Genomic DNA, 26489 nt, shown 5'->3' with positions numbered 1-26489 from the left:
GTTTTGCGTTTGGTCATGTGCCGCAATGCCGGAACAGATCTAGACGTTGTATAAGATGTTTGGAGAATGACCATGGTACGTGTGATAAGGATGTGAAGTGCATTAATTGTGGGGGCCAGCATACGAGCCTTTCAAAGACCTGCTGGAAGTTCCAGAGGGAAAAGGTGATCAAGAAGGTGATGGCGTATCGCAACGTTGCCTATGCAACAGCCAGGAACATTATTACTAAACAACTGGGCGACAGAGGTATCTTTGATAATGACGATGATTTAATGGAAATTTCCAGGGACTTCCCTGCCCTTACATTGAAAGGCAGGGCCAGAGTACCTGAGTTTTGGGAAAAGCTGGAGGTACCCTTGGACAGTGAACTTCTGGCAATCCAGGAGGCTCGGGCACGCTTGCCCCCCCCCCCCCCCCCCCCCCCCGTACAAGGCAGAGGTTGGAATCAAATAGTTCAGGGGTTTAATAAGGACGACAATTCCCTCCCCAAAGGCAGGGGTAGAGGAAGGTTGAACTTGGAAGTGAAGGATGATCCGATCAAAACCAGAGAGCGCCTGATTAGAAAAAACTTAATTTCGTTGGAGAAAGAGAGATGGAATAACAGGTATGCAACAATTCAGCCTGAGTCAGACCTGGAAGAGGGGGTGGTAGAGTATACCTTTGGAAATGGGGAAATTGAGGTGGCTGCAATTAAGCGAATAAGCAAGATGGAGCAGCGTGCTAATAGACATCTCATTGATCAATTGAGGAAGAGGAGAGAGGAGGAGTTCCTCTCCGAGCTTTTAAGTTTGATCATGGACCGTGGTTTGGAACATGAGGTGGAGTCAGTCCTTAAGGGGGTAGACACGGGTAATAGTAGCGCGTTGACTTTACCGGCAAAAATGGGCCTAAACATGGGTTTACGGGACTACACTTTTCGTCCTTATATGAGAACATTTGGGGCTGGGTGAGGGCTTATTCGAAAGAGGAAGGTCCAATGCACACCGCTGCACTAATGTTTTAGTGGGATTATGTTAATGTTTAATAATATAAGCGTCCAAAGTGGAGGAAAAAATCGACAAAATGCAATCGCGGAATCGAAGCATTTTTAGGCCACTAAAAGAGTGCTGTGATTGAAATCATGAGTGCAGCGGTCTACCCACAACCCTTATCTGCAAATTAAGATCTATTTTGTCTTCATTTGTTGCCAAATAAGGACGAAAAGTGTAGTCCCGTAAAAGCATTCCCACAGACCAGTTCCGCCATTTTGTGGATAATACAGAGCAAGTCACGTGACAAATTCAGTTCAGCTAGTGGTTAGAAGGTGGCGTATAAGGAGAATGTCTGCTAACGTGGAATCATGGCAAAAGACAAGCGTTAGCTGCATGTAAAAGTATGAATTCGGTTTATGCCTATACATATTTCTTCGTGAATACGTTTACTAATTTGGATAGTAAAGCAAGCAAGGAATGTAACTTGTAACCTATGGTCTTTTATACATAAAAACAACCAATTTAAAAAAAATTTGTTTTCAATATGTTTTTATTTTTTAAATACGTATTTATTTTACTTTATGTTTTTTTATTATTAATACTATTGGAGTTATGGGTTTAATAAATTGTAAAACAGTTCTTTTCTTTAATTATAAAACTTTATTCGAAGAGCAACGAAGGAACGTCTTCACTATGTCAGGAAAGAACAAGGAAGGAATCCATCCGAAAAATGCACGCTGGAAAACCAGCGCTCACTTTCAAAAAGGAAAATAACGGCCCCGGGCCTTTCAATGTGTTTATTGCCCCAGACCCTTAGGTCTGGTACGGCTTGAAACCTATCGACTCTGGCGACAGAGCTAGGCCTTTGTTTAATCCCAGTGACTCTCAACACAGAGAATCATTTTTGTCAATATCAAATAATATTATTCCAACAAATACTTATATTTTTGTTCTTTAAATACAGCTATATATTAAAAAATTATCTATTGATAATATTCTATTTACTTATATTATAACTGAGGGTAAGAATAGGATGTGCAACAAACAAACCATAGTACTTTGTTTTTATTTACTTTATTTAAAAATAATTATAGGGTTATTTTTTCCAAAGTTTCCTCTTCCTCTTTTTTCTCCGCTTTTTTCTCTTTCGCCTCTTCCTCCTCCGCCTCTTCCTCCTCTACTATATTTCAGCCGCTTCATTTCTTTTTTTAGAACTGTGATCTGTAAGATGAAACATAAACATAATTATTAGTATACTCATATGGGTGTTGATTCCACGCTGAGAAATCACAATTATATGTATATACTTACGTGTTTCTTCTGTTCCATCACTAGTTTCACTAAATCACTTGTGCTCAATTGCACTTGTGCATGTTTCTCACCATTGTTCTCAGCCGACAACTCATTTATTTGTTCCTAAACATACGTACAGTATATAAACTTATTATTTCATACAATAAGGAAAACAGGAATGTACAGTGAGAGGAAAAAATAAGTGGCCATTGTTAAAAATAGAATACCGCGGTTAAAATTGGAGTAAATAACGAAGTTTTTTGAAAAGCTATAAAAATGAATTCACTAAAATATATATTTTTATCGTTTCAAAAAATAACAAATTTGTTGAAATTGTTAAAAAAAATAGTGAATGGTAATTTTTCAACTTTTTTATGTGAGTCTACATATAATGAAAATTTAAAATATGTCTTTCGTAGATTGAGATAAGTTATGTGTATGCTGAAAATTTCATTCAGATCAATCGATGCACTTAGAAGTTACAAGTAATTAAAATTTGTGAAAATCGCGACTTTTCATCTAAGTACGTGGCTAGTTATGTTTTTAGATGAAAACTCGCGATTTTCGGAAATTGTAATTACTTATAACTGCTAACTACATTGACCGATCTCGATGAAATTTTCAGCATACACATAACACAGTTTTAAATTTTGATTGCAAACTGAGATAAAAAAATTGCCTTTTACTATTTTCTTTCACGACTTCAACAAATTGTAATTTTTTAAAACGACAAAAGTACAATCTTAGTAAATTAATTTGTATAACTTCTGAAAAAACCTCAAGTCAGTTGGTCCAATTTTAACCGAGGTATTCTGTCTAACCACTTTTTACACTAACTGTAAGTAATTAAAATTTCCGAAAATTGCGACTTTTCATCTAAAAACATAACTAATCGCACTTCACACAACGCATAGAAAAATAAAAGTGATAGAGATAGTGAGTGTGAAGGTACTTACGTGATTGTACCCACGATTCTAGGCTTCCTCGCTTTCCTTTTCTACTTCTACACTTTCTGCCGCAGTACAATCCATTTTGTCCTAAAAATATGCACAGTAAATAATAAATAGAAGATGCACAGTAAATAAAAAACACGGATGTGATGGACTTTGTGAAAAATCGCACTTCACACAACACATAGAACAGTAAAAGTTACAGGGATACTGAGCGTGAAGGTACTTACCATATTTACTGTTTGAAGGTGTATGACTTTCTGATGCTCGGACCCTTGGTAGCCCCAAGGGTTGCTCGGACCCATATCGTCTTTCTCACTCACTCGTTATTTTGTATCTCACTTGTACGAAGGACCGAGTGTGGCGTCATCGGCCCGCACAAAATGTTCAGCGCGCAAAAGTTTGAAAATGCGTGCTGGTCCCGCGCAGTCTTGCGGGGTATCCCTTCACCTCAAACCATGTAGGGAAGAACCGTTTCACAACAAAAGATGAAATATGTATTAACAAAATTGATGCTACGCCCAACGTAGATATACAAAATAATACAAAACCCTTTCCTGTGCGTATTTGCACATCGATAGATAGATATTTATTGCACAAAAATGTATCAGTATATAGTAATTGTAAAGAGACAGAGAGGGATATGACACATGTATCCATCCTCTTTGCACTATCTATCGCTCTTTCTCAGTCAAGATGTCAACCACTCAAGACGACACTGGTTGACCAGTTTTTTTTTCCGCACAACGGTGAACACGCGCAAGAAAGCAATAGAGTTTTCAATAGAGTTTTTATTTGTTGTGCATATAAATATATTTAGAACTTTTGAACTATTTTATTTTTACGTATTACTGTGCTTGTGATAATTGTGTGAATATGGAACAAAAAGAAGGAAGTGAAAATGCAAAAAACAGAAGACATTTGAAAGGGAATAAAAAAAATCGAAATTGTACCATATTTGCAAAGCGTGCATCCATAAATAAAAAGTGGCAACAAAGGTAAGTTACGTTTTATACTATACATTTGCATGAAGTCAGTAATTTCTGATGCAGTAATATCATGGTATTTTGTAGTATGTAATACAATATGATTCATATCATTATTTTACCTCTGTTATTTCACTCTCCCTTTTTTCATTTTTTTATATTTTTATCATTGTGTGGTTACAATGTTTGTTATAAATTCGGATTGTTATAAATAATCCGACGTATACCGTTTTCGGACTGAATTCTTAGTCGATTGAAACGTTAGCAATTTTTCGCTGCTCCGACTCTCACTCTATCGTTTTTCTTTACGACCTATAGAAAGCGACAAATTAGCCGCGCGGCTCAAAGGACGATTTATTGGATAGGACTCTTTTTCAGCCTTCTATGCATATTACTCGATTGACCCACCCTTCTCTCTCTCTCTCTCTCTCTCTCTCTCTCTCTCTTATTCTCGGGCTTTACCTGCTACTTTCAAAAGCTTGTATGTATCTAGTAAATGCTTGTTACAAGTCACTTCTATGATATTATTCAAGTACCAAAATATTATAATATGTAGGCATTTAAATTCCGCGGCGAATTTGCTTTCTCGATTGGAGAGCTCCAGTTTGCTACCTGTACGCCGGCGCGCGGCGGCGCTTACGTGCGCGCAGAAAGAATTGAGCAGCAACCGCGTTTAGAGACATTGTGATAGCGAGAAATAATAGCGAGAGACATTGTAATTCATTTTGTTCTATATTATATTATATTTTTTTATTTTTTTTCTGAGTGAAATACCACCACAAGGATAATGAAAATGCTGTTACAAAACTTTCCCTTGACCTTCTAAATACGTATACCAAAGTGACTCCTCAATTGTCTTGAACAGTTCGAAAAACTGCTTGTAGAAAAATGTTTGCAACAATAGGTGGGTCTGTTTTCTGTTACTGGTAGAGTAAAGTAGGGTTTATTTGACTGAAGGCAAGCTACACGTGTTCGACAGACTCTCCGCTGCTTCATTCTTTTACAACGCTCCATAAAACGAAATATCGCCCTGCAGAGTCTCGTTCATTTTCAAGAAACTACATACACTATTCTGACTCTCCCTTTGCTTCTACGTCTTTTCTCTCTTGACTCTTGACTTTCGACTCACGGATCTCTCGCATATACAGTATTGCCTCGGAGTGGTGTAGTCTGCAAAGTGAGAGGTCCGAAAAATGAGTGAGAGGTCCGTGAAAGCGAGAAGCCGATGTTTTGTTTGGGTGACGGCAATTAGTAGAAACACGATGGAATATGCTTTCTCATTCTAGTATTAGCTATTCTGATGTGTTCCATCCTTGTTCAAAAAATAACATCCCTGTTCGCCGGTTAGCAAACCGAATAGCATACCTGCTTCTATTGTAAATCGGTCAAGCAGATTTGAAAGGGATTATCATTATTATGTCACATAATAACTTGTTGCAACAATATAGTAGACCAATTTGCTGATATGACTCGAATGTGTCGGCCTACCCGTCGCGATCAAGCTATCAGATGTGATCAAGGTACAGTAAAACCTGGATATATGCAAGAAAAGATTGCTTGGGTATATGCAAGATTTCTATCCCCTCCACTTGGGAGGATCCCCTTAGCGAACGAAAACGCTCGATACGGGAGCCGTGTAATACGATCCGAAACATAATATCGCTGTGACTAATACTAATTCAACGATACAACTTTTTTATTTATGACTTTTTTTTAATGAAACTTTTACTAACGCAATTGTGAGAATTTTCTGATTAAAATGATACCTGTTCCGCACTGAAGGAATGGTTTTTTTGTTTCTCGCGGAACCGGAAAGTGCTGGTAACGCCCAGCGCTGAGCGGGCACGTACGGGGAGAGGATGATAGTCCGGACGACAGGAGCAAAGATTATAATTCCCGCGAATAGATGAACAGAATAAAGTTTATTAAACAGACGGACAAACGCGAACTACAAGCAACACGAACACGGACAATCTTGATGGACGGAACTAACGGAGAAACGCAAAAGAAGACGCTCGACGCGTGCAGACGATTTCTCGCAGAACTCTCAAAATTTGTTACAGACTGATCAATTATGGTCGCCTTGTATTTCTCGATTAGATTATCCATGGGTTTCGAGGAGTATATATACAAAGCGGAGCGGTTATGTGGGAATTCGCGATTGGCGGGTTTCGAACGAAACCGTACGCGCCGGTTACACCGATGTAGGAGACGAAGGGCGACGGGGGTGCCGAAGCGTTAGGAGAGCACCACAAATTCGGGAGACAATAAGAAACGGTCGCGTGACTTCAAGGCGTAAACATAACGATATTGACTCAACTTGTCTTTGTTTTGCGCTAAACGGTGTCGAATAAGGAGACGTTACAATTTTGAACAATACCAAACACGATATACTTTGAATTATATTTATTTATTTATTTATTCAGAATATGCTGCGCAACTATGGACTGCAAATTAGGTGCTTTATAATATTAGCAGAATCGACATCGCGGCTGAATAAAAACGATGTGTACTGACGCAGAATCGACACACCGATATGTTTTGGCTCTTTCCTTTCATCATTGGACCTCTCTCTCTCCTCCACTGTCCATCCCTATCTACGTTTACCCTTGGCTGGCGTCGCGCGTTACCCGAGATACGACATCTCGATTCTATAAACTAAATACTTGAGTCCCAATTTCTCTTGCATATGTATATCCAGATTTTACACGACATTTGAACGGCTCGGTTTCTCTCTTTCTCTCTTTTACATGCACAGTCGCCTCATTCGTTCAACTTCACACTTATTCGGTTGCGGTAACTTTTGAACAGTCCTACCTTCCGTAATAAACAACCATTTACTTATGACTGATAAATTGTTTTTATTTGGTACCTGCATGTGTGTGTTATTTCGACGTGTGTATATGTAGCTAATAAATAAAACTACCTGCAGGCGACGGTTGAAGAAGGGAGCGTACCTTGCGGTAGGTCAGGGCACCTGTACCGTAAACGATGCAGGTACCAGCTGTTTCGAAAAGGCCCAAACTCGCCTACTGCGACTGATTTTCCTGCGGTCGAAGAACCTTCAACCTCTTATGAGATGCTCCGACAATCGTCTGCTGCTACTGATTTTTCTACCATGGAAGTCTATAAAGAAAACGTGGAAGAAATTAATTTTGATGTAGAAGATCACGTATTGCTAGAAACAGCAGAACCACCGCAATCAGAAGAAGAACCAATTTCAACATGTTTTTAAGCAAATAATACAGCTTGGAAAACATTCGAGTATCGGCTGTGACATCGAACACTTCCAAATAATTGGATGTCAACAAAAGGGACTAGAAAAAAAGTATAAAGTACAGTGCCAATTGTATAATCACGTCGAGTGCGTATCGTGCCTTCAGAAGAGCGATAAAACAATGGACATCAACCACAGCGCTGTTTCCAGTACAATGATGACAGGCGGCGGATACAATCAACTAGAAGAAATACTTTCTAGCATGAACGTGTCGTGCATGAGCAAGAGAATTTACGAAAAATGCCAAGAAGAAATAATCGATGCCTTCGAATTGGCTGCGCAACGAGAAATAGAAGACGCAGGGAAATTAGAAAAAGAGCTAGCCATAGCAAGAGGCGATATACTACCAGGTTGTAATATACTATGGATTCCAGTTGCCGCAGATGGCAGCTGGATGAAGAGATCATACCGTGGAGGTGATTACAACTCTCTTTCTGGTGTAGGAGCCATCGTGGGGTACCACACTAAAAAGGTGCTCTACATCAATGTAAAGAATAAATTTTGTATAATTTGCCAAACCGCTGCCAAGAAGAAGGAAGAGGCACGGCATCATTGCTTCAAAAATTGGGGTCGTAACCAGAATTCAACTGGTATGGTAAGTGCTGCTATTGTAGACGGATTTAAATCCAGCACAGAAATGCACGGTCTGATATATTCAATATTAGTTGCCGATGGAGATAGCAGTGTGTATAAAAAGATATTGGACAATGATCCATACAAAGAGTATATGGTGTATGTACGCAAAATTGAATGCACCAATCACCTGCTACGCAACTTCAGTAGAAAAATAAATGAGATCGCCACAAAAGGTAGCTTCAAGGAACTACGAGCTATTGTAAAAGAGAATGCCCTTCGCCTACGCACTGGTATGAAAAAAGCAGCAGAATACCGATTCAAAGAGAAAGTAACACTCGTTGATCAAATAAAAAATTTAAAAACAGACACGAAAAATGTAGCGAGCCATGTTTTCGGTGAACATCAGGAGTGTCAAAGATTAGCATACTTCTGCAACAAATACTCTGACCCGAACAGAGTGAACTATGTTCCACAATTGAAAGAATGCGGTATTTATCAAAGCATTGAAGAAGCGATGCAACCGCTCTTTCCTCAAGCTGAAAGCTTGTTATATGGTTTAAATAATAATGCAGTGGAAAGTTTCAATAACGTAATTGCGAAATTCATCGGAGGTAAAAGAATAAACTTTGGACGCAAGGGCTCGTATCAGGATAGAGTCTCTGCTGCTGTCCTTCATTTCAATTCAAGAGAGTCGTTCAGCCGATTGAGTACTGCTATGAACAAGGAACCGACAACCATCGTACAAAATATGGAACAACGACGTAAGCATGCATCGCAAATGGCAGCGAAATATAAGCAAAAAGCCAAAGCATGCTCTTCTCGATACGAAAAGCAATCGTGCGACAAAGATTACGGCCCCACGGCAGAAAAACCAGATATGGAAGAAGCAGTATTCTCTTCTGAGTGTGAGAGGCACATGCTTACACTCCTTCAGTGGCAAATGATACGACATAACATTGAAGCAGAAACTCGCGATCAGGCTAAGAGCGAAAAATGGATAGCCTACCGTAAAAAATTATTAACTGCATCACATTTCGGCAAGGTATGCCGATTGAGAAAGAATACACCAAGAGGAAATACGATAAAGAGTATAATGTATCCGCAAATTCAATATTTGCGTTCCCTTGAATGCGGAAGAGAGAACGAGGCAAATGCCTTGAGACAATTGGAAACGGAACTGGGAATCCATATTCTACCGCGTGGTTTATTCATCGATGCAGTTGTGCCTTATTTAGGTGCAACTCCTGACGGCCTCGTGGACGATGATACAATCGTCGAAGTGAAATGCCCTGAATCGGCGAAGGATTTATCGCCTGCTGAAGCAATACAGCAGTTACCTGCGATACGGCGTATCTTTCGAGGTGATGAGATGAATAAAATTCATCATTATTATTATCAAATCCAAGGACAATTACACATAGCGAATAGGCAAACTGCTTTATTCTGTTTATGGACAAAAAAAGGAATGAAAATTACAAAAGTACGAAGAGACGACAGATTCTGGGCAACAGAAATGGAGCAAAAACTGAAAAGGTTTTATGAAGACTCCATGTTGCCAGAAATTATAGATAGTAGATTTAATCGGCAGCAACCTATTAGAGAGCCTGCATACATAAAAAACACCAATACATGTAGTAGTACACAAGAAAGTACATGTGAGGATGTACATTAATTGAGTACGGCACTCTTATAATATTCTTATATATTCTTATATATATTCTTATAATATTACAATCCATGGATTGCAATCGAAAGTCGCAATGCACCTATAGACTATTGCGACTGCACCGTCGAGTACACACTGCTGATATGATGAGCTGTTGTATAGTCTTTTGCGACTGCACTCGGCGGGTCCATACAGCACATATAATGAATTGTATGATAAACGATTACAATCGAAGGTCGCAATTGCACCTGAGAATGAAGAGGACCGTCATTGACGGGGGTGGTGGTGGGTCTCTTCACACTGTCCTATTAATTTTTACTTTCAGCTACTTGCTTATTTTATCTGAAGAAAAAACAATTTATAATCTGGGAGAAACAGGGAACACACGTATAAAAAAAGGTAAGTTCAATGCTTCTATTTTTATTGCCTGTACGTGAATTCATTTAAAATGATTATCATGTTGTATTTATTTATTTACCAGGTTCGCAATATGGATTTATTTATTTAAGAGTAAAGGATTGCAGTCGAAGGTCGCAATCGCACCTGCGAGTGCACACAGCACATATGAAGAGCTATCCAATAACGTTCAAAGGTGTAAGTATACAAATGCACAAAAGTACAGATGTGGAGAGTGAAGAGGACCGTCTTTGACGGGGGTGGTGGTGGGTCTCTTCACACTCTCCTATTAATTTTTAATTTCCTAATAGTGGATTCATCAGGAAATGTAAGTATCAGTCTTTAGATTGAAGTAGTACAAACTCAAAAAGTAATTGTTATTAAACTTATTTATTTTTACAGATCAAACAAGGGTGTACAGCATGATAGTTCAAGAGATCCTGTATCGTCTGAACCCAATTTTACACATGTTTGTTCAATAATTGCTTTCTGTATAGGACGTTTAATTATTTTATAAGTGTATAGCGTTCATGTTCTGGTGTAGTATTTTGTTAATAAAAAACGGCTTGTACTTTACTGGGCAGTATTTTAATCCCTTTTTGTTTAAATATCTATTCGCTATTTATTTCCTAATATAACCCTAACCTAACGATTTAGTATTTTTATATAAAACAATGTATAAGCTAAGAAACTTTATTTTTCTGGGATTTCCCCTCATTTATTTTTCCTTTTCACTTATAGTTCCTCACTGCAACGTAATATATTGTAGCATAAACACATTTTAATTAATTAAAAATACAATGAATTTTCTACGCTTGCACTATCAACCATACTTTGCATTGAAATTTTGTCAAGTCCAATGCAACAGCTGACTACAGTAAAACCTGGATAAATGCAACGAAAGAATGCTTGGATAAGTGCAACATCGCTATCCCCTCCACTTTGGGGGATCTCCCTAGACGAACCGAGCCGCTCGACGAGAAAACCGTGTAATATGATCCGACCGTAATATCGGTGTGACTAATACTAATTGAACAATAAAACTTTTTTATTTTTAACTTTTTCTTAATGAAACTTTTACTAACGCATTTGTGAGATTTTTCTGATTAAAATGACACCAAACATGATATAGTTTGAATTATATTTATAAACAATAGTAATAGAATAAACAACATAGAATTGACACCACGACTGAATATAAATGATGTCGGCTGAATACAAAAGATGTGTACGGACACAGAATCGGCATGTCGGCTGAATACAAAACATGTGTATGGACGCAGAATCGACACCTCGCTTGGATAAATGCAACATTAAATGCCCAGAATCGCCACCTTGCCTGGATAAATGAAACCTTTGAAACCAGAGCCGACACCGCGACTGGTTTTGATTTCGATCTCTGTTGCTTTTCGCCAACCTTTAACATCAATTTTAGCAAGTAATTATAATTGAAATTATATCGTGTTTGGTACCATTTTAATCAGAAAAATTTCACCAATGCGTTAGTAAAAGTTTCAGTAAAAAAAAGTCAAAAATAAAAAAGTTTTATAGTTGAATTAGTATAGTCACACCGATACGTTTCGGCTCTTTCCTTTCATCATCGGACCTCTCTCTTTCCGCCACTGTCTGTCCCTTTCTACGTTCACGCTTGGCTGGTCGTCGCGTGTAACCCGAGATTCGACACCTCGCTTGGATAAATGCAACCACTGGGTCCCAATCTTGGTTGCATTTATCCAGGTTTTACTGTATTTCTTTGACATTCAGAATAGAATACAGAATTAGCAAAAAGCGCCCTCTAGTGTTCATCGACCAGCCGTGTATCTTTGGGTATTACCATTTCGGTGCAGAAAAATCTGCTGTAATACCGACGTCTCGAATCGGAGAGGTCACGTGCCGTGTCTACCCCCTTAAAGTGAAACACCGTATATGTCATACAAAAAAATGTTATAATGTGATCATCTGATATACTATCATCAAATGGTTTCAACAATTTTTTAATATGTTCTGAATCACTTTTTCCTTATACATAATTTACGGACAGTCCTAGAAATTGAATAAAAATATTGTCAATGTAAAAAAAATTAATGTCTACAGAGGGATTTGAACCTAGTACAAAACCGTTACACTGCCTTAGCACTCTGATACATTGCCTCAGGACTACTAACACTATCGAAAATATGTACTTACTTTAATTTCCTTCATTTCTATGCTCGTTTGTTGCATTTACAAATATTAAAGATTGCATAAAACACTTATTTGATAAAGAATGAAATTTCTGTATTTATGTATTCTTATATCTTTTCTTAAAGACGTACGGATATAATATAAAATTTACATATTAAAAAAGAAAAATTCTCCTCCCTTTTATTTAAATACTTCGCAAATTAATAATTATCAAGCTTTCGTTTTTTTAAGAGGTTACACACTAATTAAAAATAAAATTGTCTCCGTGGGATTTGAACTCGACCTTCTGGTTGTGACTTCTGTATTCAGATTCGCGTCAGAATACGTGAATTGACGGTGGAAAGCACCGAAGCGATAGCGTACACGGATGGAAGCAGATATATACTTGTGTGTGAAGTGCGAATACTAATTGCCATACATATGGAAACAGATGTAGCAACACTGCAGTCATACTATACACGTGTACGTCTCTTCATCTTACCGTAATCGATAAGGTAGTTCTGCCAGTAAGGTATGGTAACAGAAGAACTGCCAAAACAGGCATGACTGTTATGCCGACTGTGGAAACCTCTCTTCATACTGGGGGGACACTCGCCCCAAAAATGTCCACCCTTCGGTAACAAAGGCATGTCCAGTCTTCTACTATCTATAGTCACTGTCTCAACGTTACAGTTTCGAAAATACCATTTTTCTCAATATATGGTGTTTATTAGCCTACAAACGGATCAGCCCGACCTGTGACAAAGTGTACCCGCGAAAATTTCATTTATGCAATTGGCGAGACGAAAAATCGAATCTACGAAATCGAGTGTCTCTCTCACGCATGGCGTATACGTACATGCTTTCCGTTTGTTGTGTGAGTGCACGCATACAGGTCATGGCACAAGGAGTAAAATCGATTCAAGAGCATTTTCAACCATTTTATCATGCGATATGCTCTTTGATTAATTCTTATCATGAAATAATTTCAAGAAAATAAAGATAATTTGGTCAAGTCAATTACCAGTCGGTTATATAGCAGCTATCACTGCATGTCTTACTAATATGTTACGTAGCATAATTTCACTTAATCGAAATTTATAATACCTTAAACTAAAGTAACCATTTGAGTAGTTAATAAACTGATTCAATAATTAGAATAAATTCATAGTGCATTAAATTGTTTATTATTTAATATATATTACTTTTATTCAAAAATATTGTCGATCACACTAATCCTACCGATCAAATTGCCCTTTACAACGTACCATCGACGTGGGCCCTTTACCCTTGTCCCTTGACAAGACATCTTTTGCGCACCCACGACTTCCACTCTGTACGCTCTCAGCCAATTAAGGCCTCCGAATTTCCTTCCTACAAAAATGTTCTCCTTCTCCACTTTACACTCTTCTTCTTAACATTCATTTTCACAATTAACAGAATTACTTGAACTGTCGTATCGAACAGACGAGTCCGAAAATCTAGAACTTCTACACACCATCGATGTCAAATATACTATATGTAAACCGCTACAACTGCATTTGGGAATTAATATCAACTATTAATCTCTGAAACCGCAAGTTAAACCAAACGTGAGGAATTAACAAATATCTACTATTGAATACTAAACGTTATACAGGGTGTTCGACAACAGGTGGGAGAAATTTTAAGGGGTGATTCTAGTGATCAAAATAAGACGAAAATCAAGAATGACGAAATAGCGTTTGCGGCTTTGTTTTCCAGTAATTAACGTTTAAAAATTCGAGTAAAAAGCGCCTAAAACCTGTGATCCGCCCAGCACCGACGACTGAATGTCAGGTCAGCAGGGGAGGGTACAGTCATAACCAAGAATCATTGAATAGTAGAAACTTACCCCATGCTATTCTGTTTTTCGGTATTGCAGCATTCGGCTTTCTCTTCTTGGTTATAACTATACCCACCTCTGCTGACCTGACGTTCGATCGTCGGTGCTGGGCGGATAGTCGGTTTTAGGCGCTTTTTACTCGAATTTTTAAACGTTAATTACTGGAAAACAAAGTTGCAAACACTATTTCGTCATTCTTGATTTTAGCCTTACTTTGATCCCCAGAATCATCCCTTAAAATTTCTCCCACCTGTTGTCAAACACCCTGTATTTGCAAAAAATGAATAGTGTTTTTTGTTAGAGTTTCAGCCAGGCAAGGTTTATGACATGGCAAGCCAAAAACAGCTACTTTGAAAGACCCTTATTATCGACATCCTTTGCGCGACACGGCTGCAATGGTTAGACTAGTTAATTGCAGCAATTTCAGAGATTTTTAGATTTCAATAGCAGGGCCATGTCGTAAACCACGCACACCCGAAGGGTGAGCCGGCCGCGGATACTAACGGTTTCGTCGGTCACCGAGCACCGCTTGGTGACTTTGGGAAAAACCCCACAGTTGCCAATTCGCCACCTACCCCTCATACGATGATACCAGTACCCCTCCAGAAGGTACCAGGTCAATGGGCGCACTGGAAGGAAAAACCTGAGCATATATATTCTAAGAAAACTCGCGCCAGACACATTCTCGTATTAACCAGTAACCTGACTGCAATCAGAACCATTAGTAATAAAGCATAAAATCAGCAAGTGTTTAGTTTATTCCCACATCAGTGGGTGGTCCTTCGATTTAGACGGCACGAAGTTGCAATACCCGAGGATTCGAACATTCAGAGTTTCGATTCTTAACATTTTTCGTTTGTAATATCTTTTAATGTTACATTTGTACAATTAAAGGATTATCAATAATATGTAAGTAAAAGTGCTTATGCTCAAACGTGTGAATAAATATAGAACAAAAACTGCAAATGGAGAGCACATATTAAGAAATGAATATTACTATACAAAGAGTACTTATATTTCCATAATTACATTGCTATTACAGAGCTACTTTATGAATATAGATATGAACATTAGCAAATAACGTTTGTAGTTATTAAAAAAACATGAAATTGTAAGTATAAAACCGCATTTCCAGCAAAATGAATTTATTCCATAGACTACATTACAAAATATTACATCCCATTTTCTCCACATTGGAAAACGGTTGCGAGAAACTACTGTAATCCATTATTAACTCTTCTAATTAAAATAGAGATGCCTTGGTACAGGACTTCCTCCGAGATTGCCATTGTGGTCGGAATCGAAATGCTGCAATCATAATAAAGGAGAATCGAAACTCGATCACTGGGCGGCTAGCCTCTGTCGCCTCGGCTCACCTTTGTAGTATGAAAGGCTCGTAACAGCCGAGACATTATGTACTATTTTGGAACAACCCGTTCTTTAATGAAATTAGGATAAATATAATGTAAATTATATCGTGTTTGGCCTCATTTTAATCGAAAAAATCTCAAGAATATGTTAACAACAAAATTACAGATAAAAAATCGTTGAAATTAAAAAATTATATTGCTATATTACGAATTACTAAGGTGGTAACTCACGCCAAAGAACCGCGGCAGGTATCACGTTACACTATTTAACATGTTTGACTGACTCCAGCGAGGAAAACACAGGTACAGGAATAACGCACACATAAGCGCGGGACCGGACGCAGTGGCAATATGGAAATGAGACCACAATGGCAATCTTGGAGGAATTACTGTATTCTGCGTATCATTTTTTTTTACTCTTTCTATACTGCATATAAATTTCTTTCCCCTATATAATAACACTGTGGATAAGTGGAAAATTACTATCTCTTATTGGAAACTTCGTATTATTTTACTAATCAATATTTCTATAAATTCATTGAATTTATTTTCGTTAAGTAAAACCACGCGAACCTAATGCAATAGTGAAAATTGTATTAATAATATATCGAGTACTATCAACAGCCAAATTAAATGTCTGAAGTTCAAACGTTATATCTTGTACACAATTATTGTTACACAATGTTAATAAAAGAATAAGATCATTTTAGCTGTTTCAAAGCAACTCTACCGTTTAGCAAATGCAATAAAGTAAAAAACTTCATTTGTAGAAACTTTTGATTTCTATATCCTCTTTTCTTTTATTTCTTGATAACTTACTCATTTAGTATTATTATAGGGTTTGTCAAATATTTATAATGTATGTATAGTGATACTTCATTTATGCATTGCTTTAGCAATTTGTATTTCTTGACTTGTCAATTACAACTTTTAGTTGTGTGAAACAGCTGTAAAAGAAAAAGTAAAGAACAATTTATCTCTTTTCTGTAATTAGTAGTTTAGTTATGTGGACTCGTAGTGTAAAATTACCTTGTTACACTTTAAGCCTCAGGTGTAGCTAAGGGAGCTTCTTTCTTTTCATCAAGTACAACAGCTTCTTTTTTATCAGCAGCTGCTTTATCATTTTCATCCACTTCCTTTTTTGAAGCAACCTTAAATGTATTACATATAAATTCAACAACATTATTCAATATACAACTTTGTAACTATTAACTAGAATAATCTTATAAATAATATAAAACTAAAAAAGATAAATTTGTTTGGAATAATGAAAATGTTATTAACAGTAAAATTTATTGTATTTTAATCATTTATATTTGATACTACAATATAATATTTCATACTACATACGCATTATTCTCCTATACCTATGTATAAATTAACTTTTATAACATTGTAGTGTAGTTTATTCAGTAATAATTATTTTTAACTATCCTTTGTACAACTTATCTGTAATATCTTCAAAAATTACAAAATCTAAATTACTTTCCTCTTCATAATTAATAACTAAGCTAGAACCATTAAATTTATTTAGATAATGAACACTATCATAATACTCTAATATATATAAATATTTCTCAACTCATCGAAAACAATTTAAATTATAAATAAATTGTATACCTAATAACAATATACAAGCAATGCATTAATATTTTGACGACTGTATATTACACAGATTTTAACCCTTAATTTCATATTTCTATTGCTATCCAAGACAGATTTATATTTCATAGCTCTTAATTCTATACCTCAAAATTATCACTTCTCACAGCAAAATTTGCACATTATACACTATATATAAAATACAGTAAAAATTAATAATATAAAAATTCATGTACCAAAGTCCTGATTACACGGTACAACACGAATTTTCATCTGCAATATCCATTACGTGATTCTTATAGTTTTTCATTGTGAAACCGAATCCAGTTTCAGAATTGCTCCATCACGTACAGTTTTTGAGAAACAGGCATTTTTGTAAAAATGTGTGATTATGGAAAAAATGAAGTATCACGTGAAAACTAAAAATGCGAGGAGGTTCAGGTTTATGACAAAAGATAGAGGGGACTTTCCTCTATACGTCTGTGTGAACAATTATATTTTTTTATGATTTTTAATATTTGTAAGTGCTTGTCAAAGTTTAAAAAAAGAGGTGATGTAAGTATTTTGTACACGCTATTTTTGTATTTTTATAAAAAATCTTTTATCTAGCAGGAATTTACTATACAGAATTGCATTCTATAAACATTTCTAATGAATAAACCATTCACAAAAAGCATCGATATGGTTTGCTATTGGAACAAATGAAGAAAATATCCATCGAGAACGTGACAACGACGCGTTGCCGCCAAGACGGCCATTGTATGCCTACCTCGCCGCGCCAGTGCCGTAACTACGCATAATGGACATTGGTACCACTTTAATAGATTTTTGTTTACTATGAGTGTGTGTACAATATTTGAATCTGTTATCTTCTTGGATACTAATTATCATGACAAAACTTACCTATTAGTGATGTATAGAAGTTTATAAATGTTAAAAAATCCAAATTTTGATTTTAAAAAAATAACGCTACATTGAATGTTATAAATTTGATTATAATAATTTATGAAAACTATAAATTTCAATGTTATAGCATTCATGTCATTTTAGATCGGAGAAATTTGACTATTAAAGAACAAATAGATATTAAATAGATTATGCGAAGTTTCGGCACTGGCGCAGCGAGGTAGGCATACAATGGCCGCCTTGGCGGCAACGTGTCGCAGTCACGTTGTCGATGAATATTTTCTTCATTTGCTCCAATACCAAACCATACCGATACGTTTTGTGAGTAGTTTCTTCATCAGAAATGTTTATAGAATGCAATCCTATATAGTAAATTCCTGCTAGATAAAAGATTTTTCATAAAAATACAGAAGTAGCGCGTACAAAATACTTACGTCACTTCTTTTTCAAACTTTGACAAGCATTTACAAATATTAAAAATTATCAAAAAATATAATTGTTCACACAGACGTATAGAGGAAAGTCCTCTCTATCTTTTGCCATAAACCTGAACTTCCTCGCATTTTTAGTTTTCACGTAGTACTTCATTTTTTCCCATAATTGCTCATTTTTACAAAAATGTCTGTTTCTCAAAAACTGTACATGATGGAGCAATTCTGAAACCGGATTCGGTTTCACAATGAAAAATTCTATAAGAATCACGTAATGGATATTGCAGAACACAGAAAAGGTTCAAATTTGTTGGACTGTGTTACCTATCAATGATCATAAAAATGTGTAACACATCCTATAGTTTTCTATACATCACACATAATTTTAACTTATTGTTATTTGTATTGATTTATTACCTCCTCTTTACTAGCTTCATCAAAGTTTTCCACTAAATCAGGAACCTCATCATCCTCTTCCAATGTTGCTTTACCAACGGTACTACCAGAAACTGTACTTGCTAGTCGTTTTAATTGTGTAACACCCTCAGGACCTAACTGACTTATTATTCCTGGTAACATGTCCGTTATTTGTTTGTTCTCGCCATGACCAGTAATGGCGAATGTATTTGCAGACAAACTAGCCTGAGCTTTAGGATTATTGAAATGTATAACAGTACCATCATCCTTAATCATATTAACCTCCTCTATGCCAGGAATTGTATTCACAGACAACTTCTTTAAACAACTTTGTAATTTTTTGTCATCTGTAGCAGCAGTTGCATGTACAACCTAAAGACATACTGAATGTAAATAACAGTAAAAAATATACATATAAGTAAATGTATTGTTCGCTGATATAATTTTTTCCTAAAAGGATTATGTTTCACAAGTGAGTGCAAAATGAGTTTCGCAAGTAATACTCTTAAACAAATGAAAAGAATTAATTGATATTTAAAAATACTTAAAATTTACTAACTTGATAAGTCTCAGTATAAATTTAAAACTGAAATGTAATTTCAAACATGATATAAGCCAATTATATACCTATAACGTGCTTACACAAAGCAACTAACACGTGTCTTACATGGAATACAAAATTCTAGCATCACACAAACGATTCAATGAGTGATCGTGAACTAACGAACGATCCTCAGCTAAACCATGAATTGGCGCTTAAAACATGTACATTCATAAAAATTTCAATATAATAAACATATGAATTTGTGTTAATATTAAAAATAAACCTAAATACCTTCTTCTTGCGTCGGGGTGTTCCCTTACCACCGATTCGTACTTGGGCTTGAAGCTTCTTCAACTTTTCAGGATTCATGTTAACCTGTTCTTACGATGATCACAAACTTTCAATCTTCAACCACCAAATACGTATGAGCTATAACAAATCTGACGTAAAATTTTATACAATAAAATAAGTTGAATGTGACCGGCAAGTAAACACGTGCTCTTTGTTCACGGAAAAGATCGAGAAAATGGAAGTATATGCTTCTTTAGCTTTCTACGTCAGAGATAACTTCCGGCATGGGAACACTTCCGTTCGAAATTTAACTCAAAACAGAGCACTGTTTAATTGTGATCAACATTGTTAATATTCGAAGTAAGTATAAGTATACATGATAAATCAAAATTTGTTGTGGAACAATTTACTGAACTGAAACATTCTCTATGTTCAAAAATTATTATTTAGTACAACAGTTCAAATGAACATGGAGGTTATGGAGTCCATTAAGTTATAAGAAATTTGAAATAAAACTATGAATACAATATACTATCATAATAGGATTCGAAACGGTTGTATTATGAAAATTGAAAAAAAATACAATGACGTGTTAAGAATAAGACACTGAATATAGAGCAATATAACAAAAGAAAATAATTCGTATTATTTTTCTGAAATTAATAAAATTTGAAATTTGAAATAAAAAATTTTTGCTGCCTTTAATCGATTTTTGTTTAATTTAATTATCAATTCTTTCTCGTGTTTTTGTACAAACATGAGGAAAAATAAAATTTTGTTTTATACTGATCATCCGCATTTATATAGGTTTTTCATGTATAATTAGTTATAATTATAAATAGAATTAAAATCATATGAAAATTTAACACAAATATTACCAAATAAAACTTCGATCATCAATATTTGCAATGTATAATTTATTTTAAAGTACCTAAAATAAAATTGAAGTGTTTATTAAATAACGTGAACATACTTTTACATAACATCCAATCTATTGTATATTTACAATATATCACATCCTGGTAGTATAATCACTGTAGTCACTGGTATAATTACCACATTCCTGATAATATTAATATTTTTATTTTTATTTAATAAAGTTTAAGAATATACTGTAATTAGGAATAATTTAAGAATATACTGTACTATTAATTTATTTAATGAACAATAGATATACTAAACTTATAATTAGTATATAATTATTATCATAACATGAGTCATATCATTTATGTTAAAAAAATTCTTCATTATTTATTACATTTAATTTTTACAAAAAGGTGTAAAATTAGATCAGTCTTAAATCTTCTATGATTAAAATTTATAAATGACTTTAAAACAAAAATTGTTTACTTTTTTTCTATTTAAATATTATTTTCTTAATACTTCAGAATTCTTTTTATTATCTTTCCAGTGGAAACATTGAATTATTCCTTATTTAAAATGTACTAAATGTGCAAATTAATTATGTATTAATTCATTTGTCGTTTTTCCAATGACTTGGTCTTTCCCTATATATATAATAACAATAAGAAAGTGAAAATTTGGTAAAAAGAAATGTACATTGTAACATTTTTCATTTAATAATTCTTTAATAATGCTATTTTTCTCCATCTGTGATTTGTCTCATTTTTTACGTGACCGAATTCAAATCTAATTCTAAGCTCACCAATTTTTGATATTGGTAAAATATCTGGTATCCATTCTATTAAAAACGGTGTTGGTTCAACTTGGTTTGGTGAAGTATTTCCTGTAAAGCATAGAAATAACGATTTTCGTTAAAGTTTACTGAAGTCTTTATATTTAATACTTAATGAATATTACTTTAATTCTTACCAACTTTCAAGTATGTTTTTAATTCTAAAGGCTTAATCAATGCATTATTATTAGTTTTTTTGTATCGATCCATTTCTGTTTCTTCTCGTTTGTACAATTCATACGTGCCATCTGCATTTTGAACGAAACTTCTCGTGATTTCTAAAGGTATAAGGGGGGTTTCAAAAATACTTTTAACATGTAGAATGTTTGTAATTTGCCATGTATATTTAGTAAATGTACCTAACGGTACACCATCTTTTCTAACAAATGCTGTTGTTGAATTTGGTAGACGTTTCTTTTTACCGCCACAAGATATTCTTTCCCGCAAACAATCAAAGAATATTTGCGGTACATGAAAGACTAGCGGATCGGGTTTTCCATCAAATTGAAAATGCATAGTCTGATTTATTCTCTCAGTTATCGAAGCAAGCCATTTAATGAAAGGTAAGTTTATATTAGCTTCATCTAAACCTTCACAAGGATTTTGATATTTTTTAACAACATGTAATTTTGTTTTAGCTTTCCTTGGTTCTATTGAATTTAAATTATTTAAGTTTATAATATTTGTACTTGCTGGTATATCGTTTCTTTTCCGTTTTGTTGAAATTGGCTGTTGTGTACTATTGCTTTCTACAACTGATATATTTCTAGTATCGAAGGGTACTAAAATACTTTTATCTACCATTTTTACATTATTGGTATCAATTAATTTCATATTGTTTACATCTAAAATAGTATTTGTGTCGAGTATTCTTAGAGTTCCAGTATTCAATATTTTTATGTTATTATCATTTAAAATATACTGACTATTATTAAGCATATTATATTTAGAATCTATGCTAGTTTGATTATCTATTATTCTAATTGCATTTCCACTAAGTTGTACATCACCTTGATTAATTACTTCTAAGCCATGTACCTGAATTTCGAAATAATGTTTAGATTTAATTTTTGAATAAGATTCTTAATAGCATAATAAATTCTTACCGGTGATATTATATTATTATCTTCTAGTAATGTACGATGACATTCTACTTCAAGGTTTTCCACAATATTATGTGGTAAAATTGTAGAATCCAAATTCATGGAATCCAAATCTAATCTATTTCCATCTAAACTTTGCACTGTCAACGTATCATCACGAAATATTAAAAGATGTGTATTTGTATCATCTGTAGTTAAACCATCGAGATCTACAATTTTCTTAATATAAATATTTTATTGTATTATATTCAATATTTCATTAAAAATCCTCTTACCAATGCCTACTATTCTATCTTGTTCATTATTCTGCAATACTGTTGTTAACGGTTTTGGTATACTTAAATCGTTTTGATCTAAATTAATATAATAACTAAATTCTTCTGATAATTTTGCATCACTAGCAAATGCACAAATACATGCATAAAAATGTACACAACGTTTATTCTGGGAAGATTGTGCTACATCTATTTTTTCCCCTGTTACTTTTGATATTCCCTAAATTGATTTTTAGTAATTTAAAATATTTTTGAATAATTAGTTAAAGTATATATACCTTGATTAATCTTATCTTACTTACTTTAAAAGTAGAACAAGAACAGAAGTAGCGATGTTCAATTCTATCTTTTAATTTAGTAACAAACAAAGAAAAGTGTAGGTAGCCTAATGGGTGCTTTGGAGAGGCTTTGCACTTCACTGCCATGATATTTTTAGACACACGCTGAACTAAAGGGCCTGAAGTTTCTGTAGCTAATAACCAAATTTCTTGTTTCATTTCATTATTTACATTTAAAGATGATAAAATAGAATTCCTTAATGTTAATGGCTGTGCTTCTGCATAACATCTTAAGGCTGCTTGTATATGTTGACACGAAGGTACAGGCACGTCAGATGAATTCTTTTCCTACAACAAAATATATTTCAATAAAATTATAAATTTTCCATATGTTTTATATCATATTATTCCTAAAACTTACATGACATTTAAGAACACTAGTATCAAAACTTCTTTCACAACTATCAACAAAACACAATGCAGTGGATTGTGAAATAAGTGTAGTCATTTCATTAAAAATGGTTGTATTTATTAATGGTAACTGAACAAATCCACGATAGTCTGGGCCTTTATCACGTACCCGAACAGAGAAGACTTGAGCAGTTGTGCCTGTGATAAGTTTACAGGCTTCAGTCGATAGTTTTTTTTTTTCACCAGGTTCTTTAAAAACTGCATCACAATATTTATTTTTACAACATAAGCCTCTAGATCCATTATATGTTCCACATTTTGGACATTTACGAACTCCACGCAATGTTGCTTTTCCTAAATCTGATAAAAGTTTCCGTAGACGCTCCTCATTAGACATAGCTATTAAATATTATGCTTGTTTTAATACATAATGATATTTGTCTTAACATATATCTATATTAAAATTTAAAAAAAAAACAACATTATGAATACTTTAATAATAACAGAGATACATTAGTAAAATGTAGGCTACAATTGTTTATATTTTATAGTTATCTGATTTTAAAAAACACCAATGTAAATAACAGTAAATCTGATTGTCGTTAAACTTAAATTTGATAAACAGCATTTAAAAAAATATTAAAAATTCACGTTCCCGTATCAGAAAAGTGTAAATCAAATTTTTTCCAAAAACTACATTCTTTTTTTGACGTATTCTATGAACTGTAATCGGTATATAAATCACAGATATAATCCTTGGTGCTCTTACCTTTCGTAGCGAAATGAATAATGTTACTAAAAGAAAAAATTTATATACTATTCACTTGTAATTGTATTGCAAAAAAGTTTACTTTCAATAGTAAATAAACAAGGTTCATTTCAACAGTGATTATAAATACTATAAGACTATGCACACCTATGTTTTTCATGGCTTATAGATTTTAGGTTCCTAAGGACCCCAGAATGAGGTTGTGCGAACCTCGCTTGTATATACATACATAGAGATCGACTCACCAACGCGGCGTGAATGCGTTAGTGAATTTGTAGCCAACTTCACTGCGGCAAGTTCAATGCAACTCAGTGTATGTATGTACATACATACGTGTAACGTGTGTAACGTCACAGCCGACTCTAGAGTCGGCTGTGGTAACGTGAAACGTTATCATGTGAATATGTTTGGAGTGTTATGGCGACACTGCCATGGGAATATTTATCGATAGTCTGTAGTATCGATATGTCTCGAATATCAGACGAGGACCTTTTGTATCGATGGTCATAAATTAAGAGCGAAATTCAAACATCATCTGTACGTACACTTATATAAATAGACAGAGATTAAATTGTAAACCCCTCGACGTGGGTGATCGAGCTGAGAGAAGGTCGGAAATCCAGAGAATGGAATAGTTTCACTTCGAAAATCCCTAAAAGACTAATTTATGATAGACCATGGCAAATTCGTTGTTTTCGACCAAATCACGAACGGTCCTTAAAAGTTACGAAGTCTTTTTTGATATCCTGTCTATTCATGCGCTCTAAGAGGGTCGTAAATTTCCTCAAGAGTTGCTTTGGCAAGTACAAGGTCTTGTCGTTTCCTAATTTCTCTGGGTCCGACGCTTTCTCGTAGCACATGTGCGCTGCAACGTTCTAGCGTTTTGGCGGAGCGCCTCCACTTCCACGCGCCTGAGGGTGGACCACAGCCAGGAGAAGGGGCCCACACGAGACGGGGTGGACTCCTCCACCATTGGACGAGGGATGATCCTGAGGGAGGATCCAGGATCCACGAAGGAAGGGGCATCGACGGACAACGCGCGAAGATCTCCTCCGGCGCAGAACCGGCAGAATGATTTTGTCGCTCAATTTACAAAGTTGTTCTCACGCTGCTAATAAACGTATTATTAAACCAAAGTTTCACGATTTTAATAAACAGTTGAACCACAGCCGACTCTAGTACTAGCCATGCTGAACAACGTGGCAACACCGCTCACGTGACAATCGGGAGTCCTATTTTCAAAAACAGAGTCCTGTGCTCGGAATTGTAATTAACGTCCTTTTTAATTAAAAGCTGTAGTAATATACACTATTTTGTGTTAATTATGTATAAACAATATATAAACGTTGCAACTATGGCAAATAGAAGTGATGTGGTAGTATAAAATTGTTATAAATGTGATATATATTTTGTGTACTCTCACAGTAGTTTGGTGTTGTGAAGCATGATATTTGAAATATTTACAGTGGTTTCAAGAAAATTTAGGTATGAAGCAAAATGAAACCATCTTTGGATCAAATTGAAACATTTAAGAATTGATAAACGTGTATATAAGTTAATAAAAACCTTGAAACAAGCGAAATGATTGGATCGAAACCAAAGAGGTTATGTGAAGTCCAGAGAGTGTCGGGAGTCTGACGACGTTGATTGGCTGAGAGTCTGGGAGTCCGGGAGGCAGATAGAGTAGGGTAGGTGTTGATATATTCAGACCGGACTCTCGCGGTGTTGCCATTTTTACTTCAGCACGGCTAGTACTAGAGTCGGCTGTGAGTTGAACTTACCAATAGTAAATAATAGTAAATAACGGTTTTGTTAAATTCATTTGCGCACCTTGCGAACAGGGTGCTTTAGCGCCCCACGGGTACCTTACCCACGTATCCTTTACATCTCAAATATCCCTAAATATCCTAATCCATACGTAACATTACAATTGTTGCGTGTGGATTTAATGTTCTAGGAATTTTTGGGATATGCCGAACGTGGGTAAGGTGCCCGTGGAGCGCTGAAGCGCTCTGCTCGCGGCGCGACTTTTAATAAAGCAAACACCTCTGTGTAGGAAATAAAAATTATACGACGTTATTTCGTGACTATAACTTTGACAAACAATTTATGCAAGCGGTTTGAAGCTTTGAATCGTTCTGAGCTTGGCGGTGAAGATCTTCGATCGATGTTGGCTGCCATCCCCTCCTCGCTAGATCCTGAATCCTCCCTCAGGATCATCCCTGGCCCAATGGTAGAGGAGCCCATCCTTGCC

General features: G+C 35.2%; 2 protein-coding genes and 1 long non-coding RNA gene across 8 annotated transcripts; all 3 read right to left on the bottom strand.

The window, feature by feature from the left end:
* Positions 1–1579: 1579 nt before the first annotated feature.
* LOC143305985 (uncharacterized) lies at positions 1580–4625 on the bottom strand. The gene is made up of 3 exons (XR_013063232.1): positions 3221–4625; positions 2283–2387; positions 1580–2192 (listed from the first exon to the last, which is right to left on the bottom strand). It is a non-coding gene; the product is annotated as an uncharacterized LOC143305985 (long non-coding RNA).
* Positions 4626–6798: 2173 nt separating this feature from the next.
* Positions 6799–19933, bottom strand: bic (bicaudal). Its single transcript, XM_034337214.2, has 4 exons — positions 19704–19933; positions 18869–19240; positions 16542–16663; positions 6799–16459 (listed from the first exon to the last, which is right to left on the bottom strand). Exons 1-3 carry the CDS (start codon positions 19779–19781, stop codon positions 16553–16555), a joined length of 561 nt encoding a protein of 186 aa, XP_034193105.1. The 5' UTR covers positions 19782–19933; the 3' UTR covers positions 6799–16459; positions 16542–16552.
* A 1137-nt stretch (positions 19934–21070) lies between these two features.
* LOC117610219 (uncharacterized protein C2orf42 homolog) lies at positions 21071–24455 on the bottom strand. 6 transcript variants are annotated; one of them, XM_034337341.2, is made up of 8 exons: positions 24236–24455; positions 23477–23865; positions 23080–23403; positions 22778–22997; positions 22506–22711; positions 21759–22437; positions 21537–21677; positions 21071–21450 (listed from the first exon to the last, which is right to left on the bottom strand). In XM_034337341.2, the coding sequence occupies exons 2-8, from the start codon at positions 23861–23863 to the stop codon at positions 21281–21283; spliced, it is 2127 nt and encodes a 708-aa protein (XP_034193232.1). In that variant the 5' UTR covers positions 23864–23865; positions 24236–24455; the 3' UTR covers positions 21071–21280. The 6 variants fall into 6 exon arrangements, with proteins under 6 accessions (XP_034193232.1, XP_034193235.1, XP_034193233.1 ...); XM_034337344.2 differs by having other exon boundaries at positions 21537–22437; positions 23477–23516; positions 23636–23826; positions 24236–24363; XM_034337343.2 differs by having other exon boundaries at positions 21072–21450; positions 21537–22437; positions 23477–23516; positions 23636–23865; positions 24236–24454.
* Positions 24456–26489: the final 2034 nt, after the last annotated feature.

This window comes from Osmia lignaria, chromosome 13 (assembly GCF_051020975.1).
Source record: "Osmia lignaria lignaria isolate PbOS001 chromosome 13, iyOsmLign1, whole genome shotgun sequence".
Classification (NCBI taxonomy): Eukaryota; Metazoa; Arthropoda; class Insecta; order Hymenoptera; family Megachilidae; genus Osmia; species Osmia lignaria.
The sequence above is the reverse complement of the archived record's forward strand: the minus strand, read 5'-3'. Positions and strand labels throughout refer to the sequence as shown.